Raw genomic sequence first — 22,091 nt, 5'->3', positions numbered from 1 at the left:
ATTTGGATGTGTTATTATCTAGATCAACCACTTAAAGCAATAAATAGTAAGAAGGTGCAGAGAAGGCAGCTAATTAAAACATACAAATTACGGGCTGTATTGGAAGAAGTTAGGCAAGCATGGAAGGAACATTACGTCAGGGAACTTAACTGCACAGGTGTGATGTTTTCTAATGCTGGGGTGGAATTCAGTGTCCCTCGGTGCACCTAAATGGCAGTCTTTCAGCCACATGCATGCCTCAAAACCACTTAGGGAGGGGAAACAGAATCAGTGCCTGTGCCTAAGTATGCATGTGTAGACCGAGCACATGGAGGTGGGTATGCATGCAGCTACATATGCATTCGCATTATAGATGATCATCTGTGCCTAAGTCCAGAAAATACAGGCACCCAGGCGCCCACAATTACAGGAATAATTATGTATCTGTATTCCGCATGCAGCTTATCTCTATAATTCTCCATGTGTTGTGTAAGATGTAGATTTGGAGAAATCTGTGCGCATTTGTACAATTGACTGGTGACTGAACTGATGTTACAGCTATTTTAGCAAGGTGCTGAAAGTTTCCCCACAATAAATAAGCTAGCTAAGATAGTATCAGTCTGACAGATGGAGTTGTACCAAATTCTTCCAGCCGAGAACCTGGACTACTTTGTTTTATTCCAAATGTTATAATACTGATAAGAAATAGAAAAGGAGCTGCTGTAGATTGGTTTGGGCATGGTATTGTACCTCCAGTGGTCAAGATTTATGGAAAACTGCTCTAAACTTGTTGCCTTGGAAATAAATCTGAAGAAAATGCTTACTGCAAAAAGCTCTGGTGCTATAAAGTATTCTAGTCCTACTCTTTTTTCCCCCTTACCTTATATCCAGTTACTTCAGATTCATTTTCCATTGCTCGCACTTGGTCCCAGTTCAGAACTATCTTTGAGTCTGTAACGTTCCACACAACATTTCCTGGTGGCTGACTGGGTGCTTGAAATACAAAATGAAAGCATGATTTTAATTTCCTTGGCATTACTGATTTATTCCACAGTCGCAAATAATAGTTCAGGTAATTGACTGTCATTACACGTTGGATGTAAAAGCAACTCAAATAGATCATTACTTGTACACGGCACGGTTCAGAGACTAAATTGCAAAAACAGAAGGAAGACAGAAAGAGAGTGGCACATCAGTGTTATTTCCAAGGCTGATTTGTCTAAGGTCTTCATTAAATATGGCCAAACAAAAGCAACTGTTTTAGGGTATATAAAGAGTGAATTATTAGAATGATGAAGCCTATATCATTTATAGGCTTAACGTTGTTAAGCAAATATTTTGCAATGAATTTGACACCTTCAGTCATTTTTTCCCCCATTTTATGGATATTCCTCAGATTTGTTGCTATTTCCTTGCATGTATTTTGTTGTGTAGAAGTATTTGAAATTTTTTTTCCCCCTACTCAATCCCCGCCTTTCAACTGTATGGCACGATTATGTCATGAGAATGATGTTAGGTGAGATGCGATTGGTCAGCAAAAACAGCTAAATCGTCTCATGCTTCCTGGGCAAAGCATTCTCTGTTTCCTGACAGGAGGATGCTGGTATTTTCCAAAAAGCCAGGTGAATTTTGAGTGGTCGGTTAGAGATACCTTTAAGGGAAAAGGAAAAAACAATTTTCAGCCACTAGAATCAAAACTTTTAAAAGGGCGTCAACAGGATTCCCAGAAAACAAGGCATCCAGGTTCACCAGCCACTGAAAAAAAATGTTGCCCCGCATGCCTAACCTCTTTTTGAAGGATACCAGCTTATTGCTACTGCCAGCTGGCAGTGGGTAGCTGTCACTCAAGTGTCACAAGTCTAGGATTTAATGGTGAAATTTCCATTACTGACCCACACTAAGGACCTAGGGTGGACTTTGCAAGGTCCACATTTCCAGTGCATATTCACATTAACACATTTAAAATATCTTTGCTACACATGCAGCCTGAGATTTTTTTAGCCATGAAGAGTCATGTCAGTAAAACCTGATTGTACAGGAACAAAGCAGATGCAAAAAAACTGTATGTGCAAAGCTTAAGAGAATTAATCTAAATAGTCAAGCAAATACTTGGCAGTGTCAACTGGCTTCTACATACTGAACAGGATTTACCCTGATGCACTAATACTCAATTTCTGTAAGTACAAGGGGAGTTTGCCAGAGGAAGCTCTTTGTTCTCTCAAGAGTGGAGTATGTTGAATAGTTTTCACACATTGATATTAAGGCTGTTTGAGAAGGAAATTATCACTTTTATAAATACATAAAAAGTACTAATATGTCATCTACACGCATACGGAGAAATGAAAATAGTAACACATAAAGCATGCTGGCGTATACCATTTGACTTACAGGAGCAACCTCCTATGCCTCTATTTGTCTTAGTCACAGAGAGCTGCCATTTATTTTAAATGACCAAAACAAATGGATTTGGTTCACACTGTGCTAGACCCCACTATGATATGGTACTTACACAGATGCTGAACTCACTCTAAATCTGTGAACAGTCCAATAAGCTTTGTCAAGACCCCGATGCTTACGGTTAGCCATACATTAACTACCCTGCATAATCAGGACTTCTGTGCAGGCTATTTGTCAGTTTTATTGTTACATTAACTTAAAACTTGCAGAGTTGATTCTTTGAGCTTGGTCCCATAACACCATGAGTTTAAGGCAGAACAATACATTACATTTTTGGAGTTAGAATTCCTAATATTTGCCTTCAAATATAAAAACGTATAAAGTGGGTTGTTGTTTTTTTTGGGGGGGGGGGGGGGGGGGGGGGGGGAAGAGGACGAGGGATAAAAGCAGACAGGACAGGGTTCAATCCTGAAAAGGACTGCAAAACTTTGTGAAATAATCTTAGAATAATAGAAAGTAGCTTTGGAAAAAACCCAAAACACTTGCTGCCTGCCAAACAGTATCCAGCATATAACAGGAAGACAATAGTTTGAGGTCTTGCTTTCACTGGCTTACTACTTAGGCAACAATAGAAAATTCTCATGGCTGGGGCCATTAATGTAACCCAACCTCTGTGAGCTTGGATAGAAAGTTTATAATTAATACAATTATGATAACTGAAAATGATCTTTGACTTCAGTGATTATATGATGGTAGCAAGGTAATTTGAACGAGGGCACTGTGCTGCAGGAATTATTACACCAACTGGTTTGTCCTTGTTTAATCTTCAGGATACTCATTACTAGTCATCAACCTATACAGAAACTTATATTCACATCTTTCTGTACCACATCAGGAAGTTACAATTAAGAAACAACTTCCCATCATTATAGGCTAACTGTGAGATAATTGGCTGTGATGAGAATTAGAAGTCCCATGCTGAAAGGAACTGTGATTGGTTGCCTTTCCCATAGCAACTTCTAATTAGGTTTAGTTCCAGAATGGCAGTAGAGGAAGTGAAATTCACTATTAGATCTGTGAAACTGAGGACAGAATAGATGTGCTAAAGGAGCATTACGTGGTACCTTGGCTTTTAATTCTGTCTGATGGGACTGAAAACAAGGAAACTCTCAGGGTGAGTTCTAGCAACGTTTCCCACGGGGTCACTTTCAGTGATGAAGGCAATTGCTTCTGCTAGGTTAAAAAACAAAAGGCGCTCTCTTAGAAATATGAAAGTGTGTCTGGTATTTAACTTGAACAAAGCTGGTATGAAAGGTGGTTGATACAAAGCCTATAGTAGAATCAAGCTAGTATGGCTTTAGGCACCATTTTCAACCTGTGCTGTCACTCCTGAGAAAGGGATTATGAAGTGCATTTTATTACAGGCTTAAGTGAAGTACATTTTATTACAGGCTTAAGGAAAGGAAATATTACTTATCCCGCATAATATAATACATACAAATTAATAATAAAGGCTTTGCCTTGTAATTGGCGATTACTGTTAAAAAAAAACAACAAAAAACAACAAAAACCCCCCCAAACAAACAGTGTGTGTGTGGGGGGGAAATCAGTAAATGTCTGTCTCTGAATAAGGAACACCAACCTGAAAATTTGGAGAAGCAGCAGCTTAAGGCAGTTATAAAGTGGAAATAGTAATCAATGCTTTTCCCCTTTAAAAAACAGCACAACTACTTGGATGTTAGCATGCTGTAATGCTTTCCCAACCACCTTCTTGAAGTTTCATAGATGCTAGGGTTGGAAGGGACCTCAACAGATCATTGAATCCAACCCCCTGCCTAGGCAGGAAAGAGTGCTAGGGTCAGATGACCCCAGCCAGATGTCTCTTCAGTCATCTGTTAAAGACCCCCAAGGTAGGGGAGATTACCACCTCCCTTAGAAGCCCATTCCAGATTTTGGCCACCCTTACCATGAATGAGTATTTCCTGATGTCTAACCTAAATCTGCTCTCTGTCAGTCTGTGACCATTGTTCCTTGTTACCCCAAGAGGTGCCCTGGTGAACAGAGCATCTCCGATCCCTTGCCGCGTCCCCGTAATGAATGTGTAGGTGGCCACAAGATCACCGCTCAGCCTTCTCTTGCGGAGGCTGAAGAGGTCCAGGTCCCTTAGTCTCTCCTCATAGGCTTGGACTGTAAACCCTGTAAAGCTGGCACACTTCGATTTGCATTTAGTATTTATTGGGTACGCAGCACTGGGAAAAGTTTGGGTAGAAACTTGGGTAAGAGTAGAAGCCCAAACTAGACCGCAGCCCTACCCCCCGCCATCCAGTTCTGATAAACTGCCTCATGTAATGGAACTGGCTTGAAGACAGTCATGGTGCAACTACAAAAGTATGATATCAGAATCAGGCCAGAGTGTGGATCTGACCTTTTATCTGGGTTCAGTTGTACATCTGTTAGTTATTCTTCAACATTTGTGTCACTGATTTGGAATTGTGTTCCAATGTAAGAACATGCTCAGACTAGTTCTGTTCCTGCAAAAATTATCACTGCTTCTGAGTATTTGCATGTCCTCAAGAGTGATCAGTTTGTGGCAATCTTGTGAATAACTTGGCAAGAGGATACAGCCAAAATGAGCAATGGATCTGAAAAAAAATTTGGAGGCGAGGCAACACATCACCTCAAAAATGAAGACTTACAAATGTTGTAAAGCCCTAAAACATGCAATGAGTCATTTCTTTCAAATAGCAGTAGCTTTCCTTTGCATACGATAAATTGAAATCTGATCCGTTTTAATTTTTCCTGTCACTAAGATGCATGCAACTGGAGAGCTCAGAAATCAATAATCAAGGCAGGTGGTTCAGGTCCACTGCCACGCCTGAGTTTACACAGACATGACCCTTCTGACAGAAAAGTAGATGGCTTCAACTTGAATCTTTCATATAAAAAAAGTTCGGATCATTTTCAGGTGTTACGAAGCCTATTGCCATCAATGTCATTTTGCTCAAAAGTGACGATGAACCGTTATCACGCTCCCCTCTTTATAGTGTAAATACCTACGCGTCTTTTTTGTGGTAGCATTTACTGTGGCACTGAAGGGACCTGCTCCAGCAGTGTTATATGCCCGGACAGCTGTATAGTATGGCAAGTTACTCTTTAAGCCTGTAATCCTTATTGATGTTTCATTTCCAGCAGCTTTTACTCTATTTGAAGATTCTTCTTTTCCACCGTTATTCCAGTACCTGACCTAGTGAATACAAAGTATTACTAGTTAAAACTTGCTTACAATGAAATGTTCATCCAGAGTAGTATCTTGGTTCCTTTAAGTCCATTTTACTCTTTTAAAAGTGGTAACATTGCCTTAAAGTTTCAGAAATGTTCACAATATCCCTATTGCTTATTAGCTTTTGTCTGTCATATTAGCACTTCTCTTACTATAGCTATAAAAAGGAAGCTGAAATATTAAATATTATTTGGATTACAAAGATGACTGTGCAAGGAAAAACATTAGCTTATGTACAAAACAAATGAGAAAGATTAGAAAACTGTACCCATCTTACAGATAGTCCCTTTAGAAGTAGAAGCTGCCGCTTGCAACGTATCAGTAGAGGCAAAGCCATGACTTTCCTCACAGAGAACAAAACACAACATGTGCTCATTATTCTGTGTTATCCGAGGCATTTAGAAAGAGAGACATCAAGGTGAGTCAGAAAAAAAAAGTGAGAAGTACAAATGTTCTTCTGTCTCTACCTGGAAACTGGGTACCATCTCTGCAGTCTGATAATACCAGCTAGAGTGTTTGAGATGTTTGATTTTTCAAAACCACTGAAAACCTCTCTCAAAAAGTAACTTTTATAATATTTTGACCATTTGAAATAAAGGCAGAGATACTTCGCTCCAGTTGGCCCAACCTGGGGGAGAGAACTCTTCTGGCATATATATAAGTTTGGCATGAACAAATGACCTCCAGGCAAGTCCTTGGTATTTTGAAAAGCTAGGCTTATTGATACCTGGCTGTTCCACGCTCTGATTAGTCACTTTGATGACTGAGGCACGGCCAGCTGGGATGGTCCATGCTCATCACCCTCTTTCTTGTACAGAGGCCATAAGTCAGGTTAGTTGGCTTTGTGTGATTTGGGTCTCTGAATCATTGCATTAGTAATGAGAACAGGGTCACAACCAAACCTACAGGATCTTCACACCTTGAATATGTAAGTCGATATAATACTGAAACACAAGCACAACAAAGTGTGGCATCAAATGCTTAATCAGCATGAATGCGGAAGGGCCACAGTGCTCATTAGTTGGCCAAGTTCCCAAGCACTTATTGAGGTGACAATATTTTGTACCTATGTTCTAAAGAAGAATAGAATTACAGTTCCTGAATGAACTGGAGGAGCTATTTCAGATGCAGAGTGACTAGTATGTTTGGTAACTGGAAAAAAAAGAAAAAGAAAAATGAAAGGGCACTCTGCTAAGAAATGCAGACCTTTCAGATACTTCTGAAGTATTACAGGGGACGCATGTAACCATCCAGTGTTGAGGCCAATTTGTTCTGTACTCAGCAGTTTGAATGAGGATGTCATGCATCTGCAATTTCATATTTATCTGTAAAGTGGAAAGAATACAATCAGCTGTGCAAAGATGTAACATCCTTATTTTCAGGGCTTGAAGTATTGTATGGAAAGCAGGAAATAGTTTCTCTAGGCAAACAATCTATGAACAGCAGGAGGTCCCACAGGTACCAAGGCAGGTTGGTCATGCAGCAGGTACAGCTTCTGGACTGCTTTTAGGGCCTGGGTAGACAAAGCCTTGGCTAGGATGAGAGCTGGGGATGGTCCTGCTTTGAGCAGGAGGTTGAACTAGCTGATTTCTTGAGGTTTCTTCAAACCCTAATTTTCTATGGCTCTATGTCTGTTGAAATCCTCATTCTGAATGCAGACTTAGTGAATTTACAGTAATTAGACTTGATAATGCAGATTTAGTAAACTGTCAGCAAACAAGGGAATGTGTGAGTTCTGTTCAAAGATCAGAGTATTTTATTCCTGTCAAGAATGGAGGGGTTTGGGAGGGTGGGGCTTGGTAACCCTACCCACCCCCCCACCTCCCAGGAGCGGGAGAGGGGGAAGCTTGCCCTGCCATCCCCTCCGTGCCACCGCTGCCTCCAAGGAGCAGGGCCAGTCGGGGGGAAGCAGAGCTGGCCTTGCCCACCCACTCTGTTGCACTCTGCCACCTCCAGGGAGCAGGGCTGGGGCCAGCGGGCCTTGCCCCCCACCCCAGCCCTGCTCCCTGGAGGCAGCAGAGCGTCAGCCTGATGGGGATGGAGGGGGCAGAGCAGGAGGGTGAGGCCAGCTGCTGGCCTCACCCCCACTCATGAATGCCACATGCCCCCAGAGGCTAGGGGGGCACGGCGAGCTCCTGCAGGTGGCAGCGGGAGCGTGGCAGAGGCAAGTGGGGAGCTGCCACAGGGGGGGAATTAATCAAGTCTGCCCCGACATGCTACAATTAAAGTGCATCAGAGCAGCCTCTGCGCTTGTGTACAGGCACCTATATAGTCCAGCCTTGACTAAAATGTCTCTCGGGTATCTTCCCCTCAAAAGGTCTATGTGATAACAAAACCTCACAGAATGACTGTGTGATTAGCTGAAGCAGCCACTCTAGACTTTGTGATTGCTCACCTGTAAATACATGATTAGGAGAGAGAACGCAGTCATTATGACCATGCTATCTGAGTGAAGGGACCATATTCAGATTCATTTACCTCGTAACCCAGTAACCTTCCACTGCTCATTTTCCAAGGAATGGCAGTCCAAGAAACTTCAATGACTGAAGATGACAGGCTAGTTGCAGAGACACTGGAAGGTGCTATAGTAGGCTCTGTGTTTGGAAATAAACACATAGGAGATTAGACACACTGGTGAACCGGGAAATAAAAATGTCAGTTTCCTAATTAAAAATGGCCTCATTGATATCTTCTAAGGCAATAATCATTCAGCTGTTGAACTATTCTCATAGGTATTGCATGGTAAGAAAACTGCTTGAGAGATAATTCAATCACAAACCCTCTTCAGCAGAAAACACTGTGGTTACTGGACTAAATGGCCCTTCTCCTTTATTATTGTATACACCAACTTTGACTTCATATGGTGAAAATGGCAGGATGCTTTCGTTTCTAAAGACGTATCTTGGTGTATCAGGAGATGTTACTACAGTTTGTATCCACGTTGTAGTGCCAACAGGTCGGAAAGCAACGACATAGCCAAATCCTTCACCATTCTGCAGTTCTTCAGGAATGGGCTATGAAAAAAGCATGGACTATGGTTTATAAATGATGAACTGATCTTTTAATAATCCAACAGAGCATGAAGCTGCTTACTGGTATTGCTTCCAACTATAATACCATCCACTGATGTGGTTGTAATGCTAACTACATAGTACCTAGGAATATAACACACTTCTGATATTTAACCTTTTATAAAATGGACTCCTTAATATAAAGGACTACCCAATTTTCCTTTGTATGCCTAACTGTTAGCACGTTAAGTCCAAAGTTAACTGAAATCAAGAAGTGGCAAAACTGCACTGGAAGCTGACACAATTAAAGCTCAGTTCCTTTCCTTGACCTTTTGAACAATATTTTTCTTTCTTTCTTTCTTTTACATTTATGCCAAGCCAGAAGCAGCCTTGGCCACATTAGCTACATTTTCAACTGATTATATTCTAGCACAGTAACAAACAAGAGCAAAGAGAGAAAGCAAATTTGCGTAGCTCGCATTACAGAATGTTAACAAGCACATATCCGGCCTCGATGAAATGTCGCAGTGGCCAGAGACATTAATCTTTTAAAAGGAACTTGAATGAAACCGATGGCTTTGGGAAGAAAGGCTCTAGCTAGACAACTTACATCCCATGTTATGACCAGTTCAGACCTGCTGCCTCCTCCCCCACTCACTTCCGACGGGGGTGTTTCAGGAACTGCGGAGAAGAAAAATATAGCTATCTACAGAGTACAGACAAGCTGATAAATAGATACTAACCTAGAGCTGTTCCACGGGTGGCCAGCCTGTGAGTGGTTAACATGTGGCGTGTGGCTCCTGCCCATCTCTCCTGTGGCAGTGGGGCCGGGGTCTCCAGACTCCCACTCCCACCTCTGGCCTTTTGTTCTTGCCCCTGCTCTGGGGTGTGGGGTGGCACAACAGGAGGGGGCTAGGCTGCCTGTGCTGCGGGAGTGGTAGGGGCCCCCAAAAAAGGGGATCCGGGCTGCCCACGCTGCATGTTGCAGGTGGGCTTCCTGCATGATGGGCGCAGTGGGGAAGAGGGGCAAGGGTCCTGTGCCTGTGGTGGAGGAGAAGAATCAGGCCAAGCAGGCTTCAGAGTGAGCTGCTCATCTGCAACGTGGCTGGGAAGGAGGGTGTGTACAAGTGGCAGGGAGGAGAGCTAGCCTGCATGCGTGGTAGGGGAGAGCTGGGCTGTGTGCATGACTTGGGAGCGCAGGAGGACACCCCTGCAGCATGCATTCCCAACTTGGGTCCGTGGCCTGCGCCGCACGTGTGCCCGGAAGTAGGACAGCCCTGTACTAACCAGATGGCATTATGAGACATTAACCCTTGCTCTGCAGAGATCATAGGGTTGAGCTCAGGGTTTTTCTTGCAATTTTAACCCAGTCCTGGAAACTTCCAACCATCTCTTGCGTTTATGCTGCTCAATGCCTGCTGTGCTTGGCAGATCCTCTACAGGAGTACATCTATGGTTTAAATGTACCAGAGTACATTTGTGGGCTAAATTCTGAGCGACCCCAAATTTGTGGTGCATTCCAGCTTTCCTGGTGGGTAAGCTATACGGATCAACAGCTCTTAATTCAGCATAATTACCACCTTATTGGTATTCATAATGCATCCTCCTCTATCTAGAACGTGACCGGTAAACCCAGATTGAAAAGCCAAAAAGCAATACTGGCAACCAAGTAACCAAACCAGCCTGACATCAAAAAAGCCTAATGAAAACATAGTGATACATAATCCCGAGGAAAGCAAGTTAGTTTGTCAGCATGAAAAACATTCGAGTTTCATAAGAACAATTCTTAAAATAATTTCCCCCCACGTGCTGAGCATAAAACTGCTACTGCTTGATAATCACACATGCATTCTTTGTACTCCAGTTCTGTATATACTGCATAAACATTTATTGTGATGACTGCAAGGAAAATTGCCCCCTTCACTTGTATTCAAGACCCCTAGTGTTCTTTAAAAATTAACGGAACGTGTTCGAGGCATTATTTTTTCTTCTTTAAAGACTCCTTCGATACGTCAGTCCTGAAGAGTAAATGCCACTATCTAGTGACCTTCTCTAGTAATTCCATCCCGTGGTGACTGAAATTGGTTTTCCTTATCTTAGCATGTAAGCACCAGAGTGTCTGCTTTGTTACCCATCACTTAAGAGTGTTCAATGGTGCTAACAGCCAGAACATTAATGTGCGAAGAGCAGACTGTGTTAAGGCAGCTCTCCCATCCTGCACAATGAAAACAACTTGTTACTGTCTAGTACAAATGGACAGATAATGGTTTTTTTTCTGGTTGAACAGAGTTCAAATGTGAAGCAGTCCGTGTTGAGACTTGCACTTTTACAGTCCTTTTAATAAACAAGAGATCCCCTCAGCATCCAGTGAAAGCTTTAGACCCTATGTAGCCGACTGAGCGCGTGGAGAAGTCAGCACGCCGTAGCGTGTATCTGGATGTTTTGTTGATGAGAGCTGTGCGGGGACACAACCCATCTGGCTGCATGGAACAATCACAGACTAATTAAGTATATGCCCGTCTCAAAACGTGTATGGAAAAGGATCCACGGGTCCAAGCACTGCAGTTTAGTCAAGACACTTTGATTAAAAACAAACAGTAAAACCCACTAACCTGCCTCTTCAGTTCTTACTTTTTCTGAGGGTAAACTAGGCTCTCCACCACCAATTTTGTTGCTGGCAACTACACGGAATTCATATTCAACCCAGGGGTTTAAATCCACGACTGTGGCTGTGAAAGTTTTTCCATCAATGACTTCAGGAACTATGAAAAAAGACATTTGAAGGAAACTGAGGACTTTTCCCTACACTTGAAAATGTAGGGGGAAAAGGCACTCTGACAAAGGTTTTTTCGTTTTACCTGTTGTGACTCTCTGCCAACCGACTGAAAAAGGTGTTCTTGCCTGTATGGTGTAAGTGGTGACTGGGCTGTGATTATCTGTGCCCTCTTGCCAGGAGATCTGAGCTGTAGCATCAGTTATTTCATCCACTTTCACACGTTCAGGGGGGCCAGGCGAGCCTAATACAATGAGAAATCAGATTGAGAAATAGGTGGTATGTTGTGAAGGTAGCAGAGTATAAACCACGACCACAGCATCAGCTGATTTCTATTTCTTCAGCACTGTGGGGGGAAGAAAACAATTTAGCTTGCAACAAAAGCTTTATTTTATTTTATTTTTTTTATGTTTGCTAAACTTCTGCCTGGTAAATTATAGCTGTTAAACCAAGTTCTGAAATAGTAATTCCCAAACTATAACAGGCGATTGATTCTTTCAGGGGCCTTTGTTCAGCACTAGTCCTCTCTCATTCCAAATTCAGTGTCTTTACTTTAGACCCCAATGCCCTGTTTTAATCTACTAATACATCGCTGTAGTCTGCCAATTTGTCATGTAAAGCTGTTTTACTGTATGATGCGCTGTAGCAATTTTTCAGCACGACAACTGATCAGCATCTTGGACAGCGATTCAGCGAGGCAAGCTTTTCTGCAGCACTCTAGTAAATCCTGATCCTCCATGACCCTGTGAAAGAGGCTTCTTTTGCCACGTAGACAACAGCAAAGCTAATGAATCGTTCAATGGCTCAGCCATAACTGGAAAATGCCACGTACATTTTAAAATGCACACAATGAGTGCAGATTTGCAGAATTGTCTTCAGTGGATTAGAGCAGTTTGTCTTGCAATAAATCTGGCTGGAGATTCATTAATGAAAGTTTATCAGACATGAAAGCTGCAGTTCATCTTCTCACAGCTAATATCCAAACTCCAAAGCAAAATAAATACCATCAGCTTATGTAACTGTATTAGGCAGTGTATGCTGGAGAAAAGCCTATAAGAGGTGCTGGCAGACAGCTGCTTTATATCAGGAGTGCGACTTTGGCTCCGGAAACCCCAAATCCCTATTCTCTGCTTGGGTTTACAACTGAGTTATAGGGGCTGCGTCTACATGAGACACTGACTGTGTAGTTGTTACCGCACAGTCATTTAATACTTGCACACCCAAATACTAATTGACTGTACAGTAACCGGAGTTACTGTGCAGTAGTGTCTCTGTGTGGCTTCCTGGTGATGCTGATTGCACAGTGACTTGTTACTACTGTGACCCAGAGCGTCACATCACAGTTCGTGCCCCATGACACTACTGAGCAGGAGTAACGAGCTACTGTGCAGTAAGCATCTTGTGTAAACGTGGCCATTGACTGCAAGTTGCTAAAGCCCCTTCCTCTCCCCCTAACCCGCTCAGCTTAGCTGGCCTGTGTAAAAGCCGGGGGAGGCCAAGTCCCTTCCCATTCCACACACCTCCTGCGAGAGAGTATGTGGGTGGGTGGGATACGGACAGACCTATAGGGAGCAGGGATTGCATTCTTTGCTTATGGACTTTAGTGTATATAGTGGGTGTCACAATCTTTCAAGTGCTGTATTTTACACTGGCAGCTAGAAACAGTTGTTAGACTAGACAAGCGCACAACAGAAGCCCAAGTTTACCTCGTACTATGAGGTCTGCTGCAGATGATACACTGTCCACCTCCGTCTTCACCGTGCAAACGTATTTTCCACTGTGTTTCAGCTGGATGTTTCTAATCATCAGGTCCCCAGATGCACTCTGTAGAAAATACAGTTATTATTTTCTAAAAGGACCTAGTTTGTTGTTGTTAATAAGACCACTGCTGCCACCAGTAATAATAACAGAAATTAATTAATAATAATACTAATACAAAGGACATGTCTTAAAAGCAAATTAACCAGGCTATCCAAAAGAGTCCAAAGTCTGCTTGCTGAATATGAAACTTGATCACGTGCTTTAATTAACATGCCTCTAGCAGATTCCTCATACAGCCTGGCTATACAAGATGCTTAGAAAAGACAGCAAAGTGGGGTCTGGATGAAGGAATTCAGCTCATTCTGTAGCTGGTTAAAAGAATGCAACAGTACAAGATACGAGTACCCTAGTGTGTCAAATTCACTATTAAAAAACAAAAAATTCAACACAATGAACCTCTGCTTATAACCTTAAATCTGCTAAAGCTTGCAGCGAGGTTTCCTTCTGCAGCATTTGTTTTAGTTATTCTGTGTATTGTATCACATGAGTACACTCTTATTTAGGGGGTGCACATTTGTAGCTCTTCAGCTGATTTGTTGCAATTGCAATACTCCCTTGGTGCCTTTGATTTTTAATTTGGAAAGCATTCTTCTTTCTTTATATTGCCCTGTATGTGGTAGCTTGAAATTGTGTCCTCCTGTGTCCTGGGGTGTGTGGATGTGAATTTTGACTAATAGCTGTCATTTCCTGGACGTCTCAGGTTTGCATAGGTAGCATTTATTTCAGCAATACTGTTTTGGAATTTGAACCCGATTGCATAACGTAGTGTATCCCCTTTGCTCATTCTCCCATTCTCTTACTTATTCCATTGCATACAGATTCTTGCTCTAAGTAGGTTGCCATTTTTGCAGAATGAAGATCTGGCACTTTTAAGGGAAAGAGACCTCCTGGAAAACCAGAGATATTTTTTTCTTCTTGCATCCACTCAGGCATAACATGAAGTCCATCTAGTGAGACAACTACAGGCAGCAAGCCCATCTAGTGGAGGTTTCCATCAGTACCAATTGCAAAGTGTGTGATTCAGTGATATGTGACAGTGCATGAGGATGGGGAAGAACTTGCCTAGCATGGTTCTTATTTCTTATTATGCTTTCAAGTGTACGTCAAAGGTGCTCAGAAAGCTGCATGGGTTCCTGTACAGAGCACAAGTTGTGCTCTTTTACACAAAGGGGCATGAGCAAACAGCTTGCAGGTGGCTGTACTCCCAATCAGGAACCATTAACCGACTGGGAACAGGGCTCCAAGCAGTATAGCCTGCAGTTTGCTGCCAGCAGCTGGAGAGAGAGCATCACCCGGCTGGGCCTGCTGCTCATAACATCTTGGAGGTACAGGGAAGGAGCTATGGGGAAAGTGGAGGTTCCTGATCCTGAGGAATGACCTACTGGGGCTGGATGGTGTGGTGGGACTGTTGGTGGCAGGGAAGTCTCCAGGAAATGCGATATCTGTGCCTTCCCAGTGAAGGGCGAGTACGGGGCGCTAGAAAGCCTCAGCCCCCGCTGCCTTGCGGCATACCCTGTGGAGGGGAAAGGCTAGGGGAGCAACCCTGAAGACAAAACCAGAGTCCAGGATCACAGAGAGTCCTGAGGCAGGGCCCAGGTCAGGAAGAGACCTGAGGCAGTGCCCAAGCTCACTCCAGGGTCTGAGGTGTATGAAGGAACTGGGTATGAGGCTTCAGGGGGGTGGGATCCTAAGCCTATGGGGGAGCTAGGTGTGAAGCTCCCGGGGCAAGGAGATTAAGGGGATTGAGGCCCCAGTGTGGGGTTGTGAAGGGACCATGAGGGTTCCCAGCTGGACAGGGAGCCCAAGGAAAAGGGAGCCCAAGGAAAAGGGAGCCCTGGCTGATTGAGTGAGAGCCCAGAGTAAGGGCACAGGGATTGTAAGCTCCAGTGTGAGGGCAGGGGAGTGAGATCCCAATGTGAGGCACTGAAGTGCAGGTCCTAGTGTGAGGCATGGGCTTATAGGCTGGGCATTAGGCCAAACAAGCTATGGGATGGGTGTAAGGCTATGGATGCCATCTGCGAGGCATGGGACACGGTATTAGGGGAGGCTTGGAGCTGTGTCTAGGTCCTTGGCACCAGGACAAGTAAATGGGCAGCCTTTTGCCTTGCTATTATCTTCTAATTAATATTAGCAGCGGTGTGGCAGATGAGGTCAGCAGGCAGTTAGCCCAGAGACAAGTGCATGGGCCAACAACTCTACTGGCCTCGAGACACCCACTTGCTACAGTGCCTTTGTTCTACGATTCCTTTTAGACCAGCATTTGAACGAATGGCAAACGCAACACAACTCTGCTTATTTTATGCATTTCACATCCACGTGCACTTGCACTTTATTCCCTCCATTTCAAGGATCACTTGTTTCCAGAGAGACTGACCATTTAGCCTAAAATATAATAAAATAAATCTTGTCAATTTCTTTGTAACATTTCTTTCAGCACCTGCTCCTGCTCCAATGGAGGAAATAGAAGTTTTATCCACTGACTTCAGTGGTAGCAGGATCAAACCTTTCATTTGAATTCTTAAGTGATGGTCCTGGCTGAAATCATGGGTTGAGTAAGGTAGTGTCAGCACTGACCAAAATACCTACAATATACTGCGAACGATAAGTGCAGAGGCAACACAGAATACAACTACCTGATGGGAAGTGCACATTCAGCAGCATATTGTCAACAGCAATTCATCTGCAGAAACTAATCCTGTACTAAGGATGCTGAACATACATTTACCTGGAGGATTGTCAAACAGAATAATTTTCCTTTAAATAAATGTCTGACTGATCTCTGGATGGCAGGTCTGAATGGGCTAAACCACTGACTCTTCAATGGCAGTAAACAACATGGTGCTTTAGGGTAAGTTCCAATATTATTTATATTATATATCACATCTAGAATGTGCTGCTATCAAAGTCCTGATATTTCACATAAATCATTCTTGCCTAACTTGAAATGCCTGAAACAACAGCATGGTGGAATGCTGTTGCAACATAGCTGGCGCTCTTCAGCTGTCAGTGATACTCAGACCTAGCAACAATCACGTCCCTGGCCAACAAAATTAAATCTCTGCTAGTCTGGACAAGTTGAGGTGACAGCAAGGTCACCTTCCCTGTTGCACACCACGCTGATCTACAGAGCACGAATAACCACTAGCCCTTGCAGTATGAACACCTGCATTAAAGCACTGTAGCTGCTTTTAATTTAGCTGTCTGCATACCAGTTTCAACTGTTGCTGGGTTGTCTGAACAGGTGTATCAAAACCTGTTTACACGCAATCTGGTCACAATTTTGGGAACTGCTTGGTTTGCTGTGCTTTTCCTATAAATCATCCGTCTAACAGGAAAGGAAAGGAGAATCAGGTTCTATCCTGGCATTCTGGTCCGTATGGAAGGCCAGTCCGCTGCACAGGAGATGCCCCCAAAACCTTTTCAAGAATTGCGAGAGTTGCTAGCACCTCATTCCCCTCAGAAAAGTTCTGGGAACTGGTCTCCACAACACTACATCATTCCTCGTGTCAAAGGGGAACGATTTCAATGGAAAGGTGAATTTCCTTTTGTTTTGGAGTCAATAGCAGCTCCCACCCAAACTGGTCTCTTTAACCATTTTTGCATATGCATTTCAACTACACTTCTAAATTTCAGAGTGAGCACTGCAACTTTATTTTCTCACTGTAGACTCTACTGAATGCCACTGAATTAAATGGGAGGGGGATAACATTTGTGAGATATTTTAGCTTGGTATATGATAATCCAGGTAGTCCTCAGCCAGGGGAATCCCAGTGCTTTCTTTGTAGGTGCTTTTTTTTGGCGGTCCTTTCTTATGGCAAACATTGCAGGAGGATGCTTCAGATTGAGTTCAGATTGTGGGTTACCTTATAAAGAACTGCACTGAGTTAATCCTGTGAATTACTGAGTTATTAGAAACAATCCGGCTGACATTTTTTCAAAGTATTTTCCTACTCAGTGAAAACATTTGCAGAAAATTGTTTTCTGAGAAAGCTGAAAAGCAAAAACATTGATTTTTTTAATTTGACAAATGTAGAAATTTTCACTGGGGGGCGGGGTGGGGTGGGGAAATATCTAGTATTTTTCACTAAAAACAACTTTCCTGGAAAACTTATTTAATTACATATTTTTAACCTTTGTCATCATTTTAATATTTTTTTCAGCTGGCCAGTGTTTGGATAGGCACTTTGAATAAATCTCAGTAAATAAATGAAGACTATATGGAATGGTAAAAGGGCTATGGAACGAGAGGATTTACAGCATAGCAAGACAGATGGTCAGCTCATAACTCCAGAGTGTTCACAAATTTACAAGATACAAAGATCTCTCTGCTCTTCCCCACAAAAAAAAAAAGAAAGGAAGAAAAACCCCTCGTCTTTTTTGCAAGCACTTGCATGTAATCCATTGCCAACTGTAGCCCAATCTGTCAATTTCGTGCCTGCTGATTAAATGCTGTGTCTTCTGCAAAGATTTTAAAGGTACAAAAGGGTAATTAATGGGATTTAGGCACCTAACTTCCAATACGCATTGGGCATCAACAGCCCCCTGATTTTGTTAGCTGTGAGAAATGGGGTATGCAGGCAAAGCTGTAGGAAAAAGAGACCACGCCTCTGCTTTACATGTACAGAAGACACTGCTAAATGCTGAGCCTCAACTGTTTGCCTAGCAACCCCCTGGCATTGGTATGCATTGCTAAGTCCCCCCAGAAGGGGAAATTGGGGGGGATTTGGCTGCTGCTGATAGAGTTCATTTCCCTCTCCTGGTAACAGCTACCAGTCTATGTAAACATTCCCCTTCATGCACTGATTAAAAATTAGTCCGAGGAACAGTGTTAAAAACCTTTATGCTAAATAACACGTTAGAAAATGTTAGCCCTATGAGGAGATGCAAGTGCAGCTCCTGGCTGAGCGACAGAATGTGTGCGACTTTGGGAATGTCACTTAGTGCTAGGATCCGAACAAAGGCTTAGGCACCTGAGGTGGGACTTAGGCAGGATTTAGTCAAGTACTGTAAATCCAAAACTGTGGCCCTAAAAACTTCTGCTTGCGTGCCAACTAAACTTAGCGGCATCTAAACCTCTTAGGTGCCACACAAGGTTCTTTGGGTAAATGTCTTTTATTATATCTAACATATCTAATAAAATATATCAGATGTACCCAAAGAACCTTGCCTGCCTATGTCCTTAGACCAACACAGTGACAACCTACGCCCCCAACCACTTAGGCTTCCTATAGATCTGGGGGCTTCAATAGATGGCTAAATATTTGAACACTCCTTTGGGTTAGGAAGTTTGAAGATTTTACAGTTTCAAATCTCAGACTCGCATTAGTTAAGCAATAGTCCTAGGCCTGGTTTGCTTGGAAGCTATGTAATGCAGCTGTGTATTGTCTGGAGGCAAAACCAGGTGCTACTCAGCAGTTTTAGTTAAGAGCTGATGTAGGGAGCAATTTGTAACACATGGGAAATTAACCATTGTTACAAAATGCCAGTTACTGGAACTTAACTCGTTACAGACCAAAAGCTCATTTGCAACAGCTGCGTCAAAACTTTGTGTGAAATTTGGGATGATACAAATCTACGAAACTCGGCAAAACATTCATATAAGCTCCTGCAAAGGAAGACTGCCTAGATTTCACCATGGTAAAACCGCCTCAGATTCCCTCCCTGTCTGCAGACAGCATCATGATGTCAGGAAAAATGGAGATCTCTTAGTTATTAATGCAGGCTTCAGCATTTTGTAGCTACAAATCAGTAAAACAGCATCATTTAGAAAAATCATCAGATGATTCAGTCAGTTTGTAGATGCCTGTGGCAGTGACAGGAACATTGGAGTTTATGCAGTCAAAAAATGGAGACAATGCAAAGATCAGGCTATGTATACCACAAAGTATCTAGCTGAACAATGTTTTTTCTTTTTGCTTCGCAGAAAACAACTTATTTGACTTTATCAATGTTATCCTCTTAGAGAGAGATGTGGTTTAGCTCTAAATAGCTTTCTGGATTTTGTATCACTTCTGTATTTTCACGTTTCAGGCATCTAGTATCAAACACGGTTGTGGAAAACGCAGAGAAATCAGCTCTGATTGCTACACCTTCAATTACCTGATGTGGAAAATATCCCACTATGGTTACATATAAATGTTCAAAATTCTAGCAGTAAAAGTATTCCACCGCTAGAACTAATTTTGCGAGAGTGAACAGTACAGATGTTCAGTCTGAAACTGTCTCCAGTCTCCTGCTCTTTTTGCCTTCCTGGGTGATCCAGGTCTGGGGAAACCATGGGCTACTCCTGTTCCTCCTGCCCGCTTCTCACATCAGGGACTCGGATGTGAGAAGCAGGCATGGGGTTTGCACTGATTTCTGTGCTTGGTTCCTGGTACTCGAGCTGAGCAAACATCCGGGCAGCAAACCCCGCTGCATGCTTCTCAAAATTGGATTTCTGGAGCATGACACAGGTGGACAGAAGACGGTGGCTATTCCACCCTCCCCATCTACAGGAGGAGGGCAGCAGCTACCCCATTGCGTCTTCTCCAGATCAGGATGATCCTGGCCTTGGGAAGGCATGGGTGTCTCTCCTGAGGCTCCCCTCCTCCTGGTCCCTGAGAAGAGTTAAGCCAGGGGAAAGTGTAAGACATTAGGTCTCCCAACAGAAACTTTCGTGAGACTGACATCTACCTCACTGTTCTTCTCTTGGAAGAGCCATCTTCACACCAGGAAAGAAAAAAAAAAAAAAAGGTCAAATGTCTGCACACTTTTGGTTTCTACTGGGAGAACAGCAATTCTTCCAGGAGAAAGGGAGTGCTGTATGTGGCTTCTGCTAATCAAGGAAGTACATTTTTTTCCTTTGATTAATTAAATTAAGGAAGTGCTCAGAACTAAAGGGTCCTCAATATTTTCATTTTTAGGCAGGATCAGGCTTTAAGCTCTATACAGCTATAAGGTGAGAAAGTGTAAAGTAACTTACCCCCCCAACCTTCTCAAAATGAGAAGCATCTTTTTTGAAATCCATGAGTGTTCCATTGAAATACCACGTGAAGCTAATGTCTAGTAGGGGATCATGCTGAACTTGGCAGGGCAGGATTACACTTTCTCCAACAGTAACATCCATATTGGAAGGGGCCAAAGTTATCCTTGTTGGCTCTATTGAAAGTAGATAATATCAAGTTAGGGTATCTTGGCAACAATCTTTTTATGCTACTATGACTTCTTCCAATGTTAACCTTCTAAAAAGGTGACATTAAACCATTGACCATTAAACATTACCATAGATTAGACACATTTCACGTTGTAAATGCCATTAACTGACCTCTGTTCCTGCAGTACCAGTTAAAGTGCGTTTTAACCATGGGATGCAATATATATAATTTATAATGGATATATAGTATACCTTTCAGTGTATAGATATACCAGTTTTAGAACTGTGATGTGTTTTTCATCAATGATTCAAACTTGTCTGGAAGGAAAAGGCTGGAGTGGCAGCTGTCAGTGAGGTTTGAGCATGCAATTAGCAGCTGAGAGTGAGGAGGACATGTAGGGCAGGTTGTATTGTCTAACTGGATTGCATATAGGACATCAATAAGCACTTTCTGAAGAGGAGGATTAGAGCACCTTGCTGATGTTGCAGCAGGCACGCCATACTCTGTGGGAACATGCAGCTGCGGTGGAGACTCAATGTAACCAAACAGAACACAGTCCCTTATAAATAGTATTTTACAAAAAGGGAGAAGTATTCAAAGGAGCCTAAGCCCTGATACTACCACACACACTTAGTAATTCACAGAAGGAAATATCCCAGGCCTGCTACATTTTAGTTTATTTCACAATATGTGATATGTAACATGGCAGGGTATTGGATGACCTCTAGGGCTTGAAAATATTTCAGTGCCCTCCTTTTAAGAGGAGCCTTGCTTCTGCATGGGAAAATACTCTCTAGAGGGGGAAATCCTACCACACGGGCCAGACCAGTGCTCCATCTGCTCCAGTAGTCTGTCTCGGACGGTGGGCAGCACCAGATGAATTAGAGGAAGAACTTCTCTATTTGCGACCCCCATGGGGACAAGAACCTCCAAAGCAGACGGTTCTGAATGGAAACTCACTTAAAAGAAGTTGTGACTGATTTTACATTTTCCAGTCCATGTAATTTTAAAGGTTTGAAATTATGAGTTTGGTTTTTCTTCCATAACTACTTGCTCATGCAAATAATACATCATTGTCTGGAACATTAATAAGTCCTAAGATTTTTTTTTCTTAATTATTCCTAATGTATTTTATTCTTATTTGGTGTTTAAACTAAGTTTAATCATAATGACATTACTTAATATTCAGGTTGAAAAACAGTATTCATGAAAAACAGCATTCATAAGAATTCATTTATTAGGGAGATAACACAATTCTGTAGAAAAACTAATATTGTTAATAATTAAGGAAAGGGCTTCCTCTCCTATTCACATCTCAGATTTCTGTCAGGCAGTCTGCCTTCCTTCTGCATTATCAGTAGAAGATCTACTGGATAACCAAGTGCGAAAAAGGGAAAAGCTTAGTAATTAATGGCCGTCAGTCTGAAACCAGTTTTCCTAAAAAGTAAGAATGGGGGGAAAAAACAAGGTTTGAGATTTTTGGTTCAAAATTATAATGTGCCAGACAGAGCAAGGAGTATTATACAAAAGTAGGGGTGCGCTGATAGAGATTTTGGGGGCTGATACCAATAGTCGATATTTAAGGAGGCATATTGGGCAATACCGATTCGATATCTGATACAGCTGCCAATGGTGGCAAGTGTGGTGTGGTGGAGGCGGGAGGGAAGGGGCATGGGGAGCAAGGGGGCAGAGGCAGG

At 42.6% G+C, this 22,091-nt stretch overlaps 1 protein-coding gene across 1 annotated transcript in view; it reads right to left on the bottom strand.

Annotated features, from left to right (window-relative positions):
- Positions 1-22,091, bottom strand: part of CNTN3 (contactin 3) — a 158,927-nt gene that overhangs the window by 3,993 nt on the left and 132,843 nt on the right. The window contains exons 10-18 of the mRNA XM_019536632.1: positions 20,223-20,398; positions 13,147-13,264; positions 11,526-11,684; positions 11,280-11,429; positions 9,278-9,348; positions 8,436-8,670; positions 8,135-8,250; positions 5,434-5,620; positions 860-972 (exon numbers count right to left, since the gene is read on the bottom strand). Coding sequence (XP_019392177.1) covers positions 860-972; positions 5,434-5,620; positions 8,135-8,250; positions 8,436-8,670; positions 9,278-9,348; positions 11,280-11,429; positions 11,526-11,684; positions 13,147-13,264; positions 20,223-20,398 — 1,325 coding nt within the window. The remainder of the gene's footprint in view (positions 1-859; positions 973-5,433; positions 5,621-8,134; positions 8,251-8,435; positions 8,671-9,277; positions 9,349-11,279; positions 11,430-11,525; positions 11,685-13,146; positions 13,265-20,222; positions 20,399-22,091) is intronic.

This window comes from Crocodylus porosus, unplaced genomic scaffold (genome assembly GCF_001723895.1).
Source record: "Crocodylus porosus isolate Cpor-Errol unplaced genomic scaffold, CroPor_comp1, whole genome shotgun sequence".
NCBI lineage: Eukaryota > Metazoa > Chordata > Crocodylia > Crocodylidae > Crocodylus > Crocodylus porosus.
The sequence above is the reverse complement of the archived record's forward strand: the minus strand, read 5'-3'. Positions and strand labels throughout refer to the sequence as shown.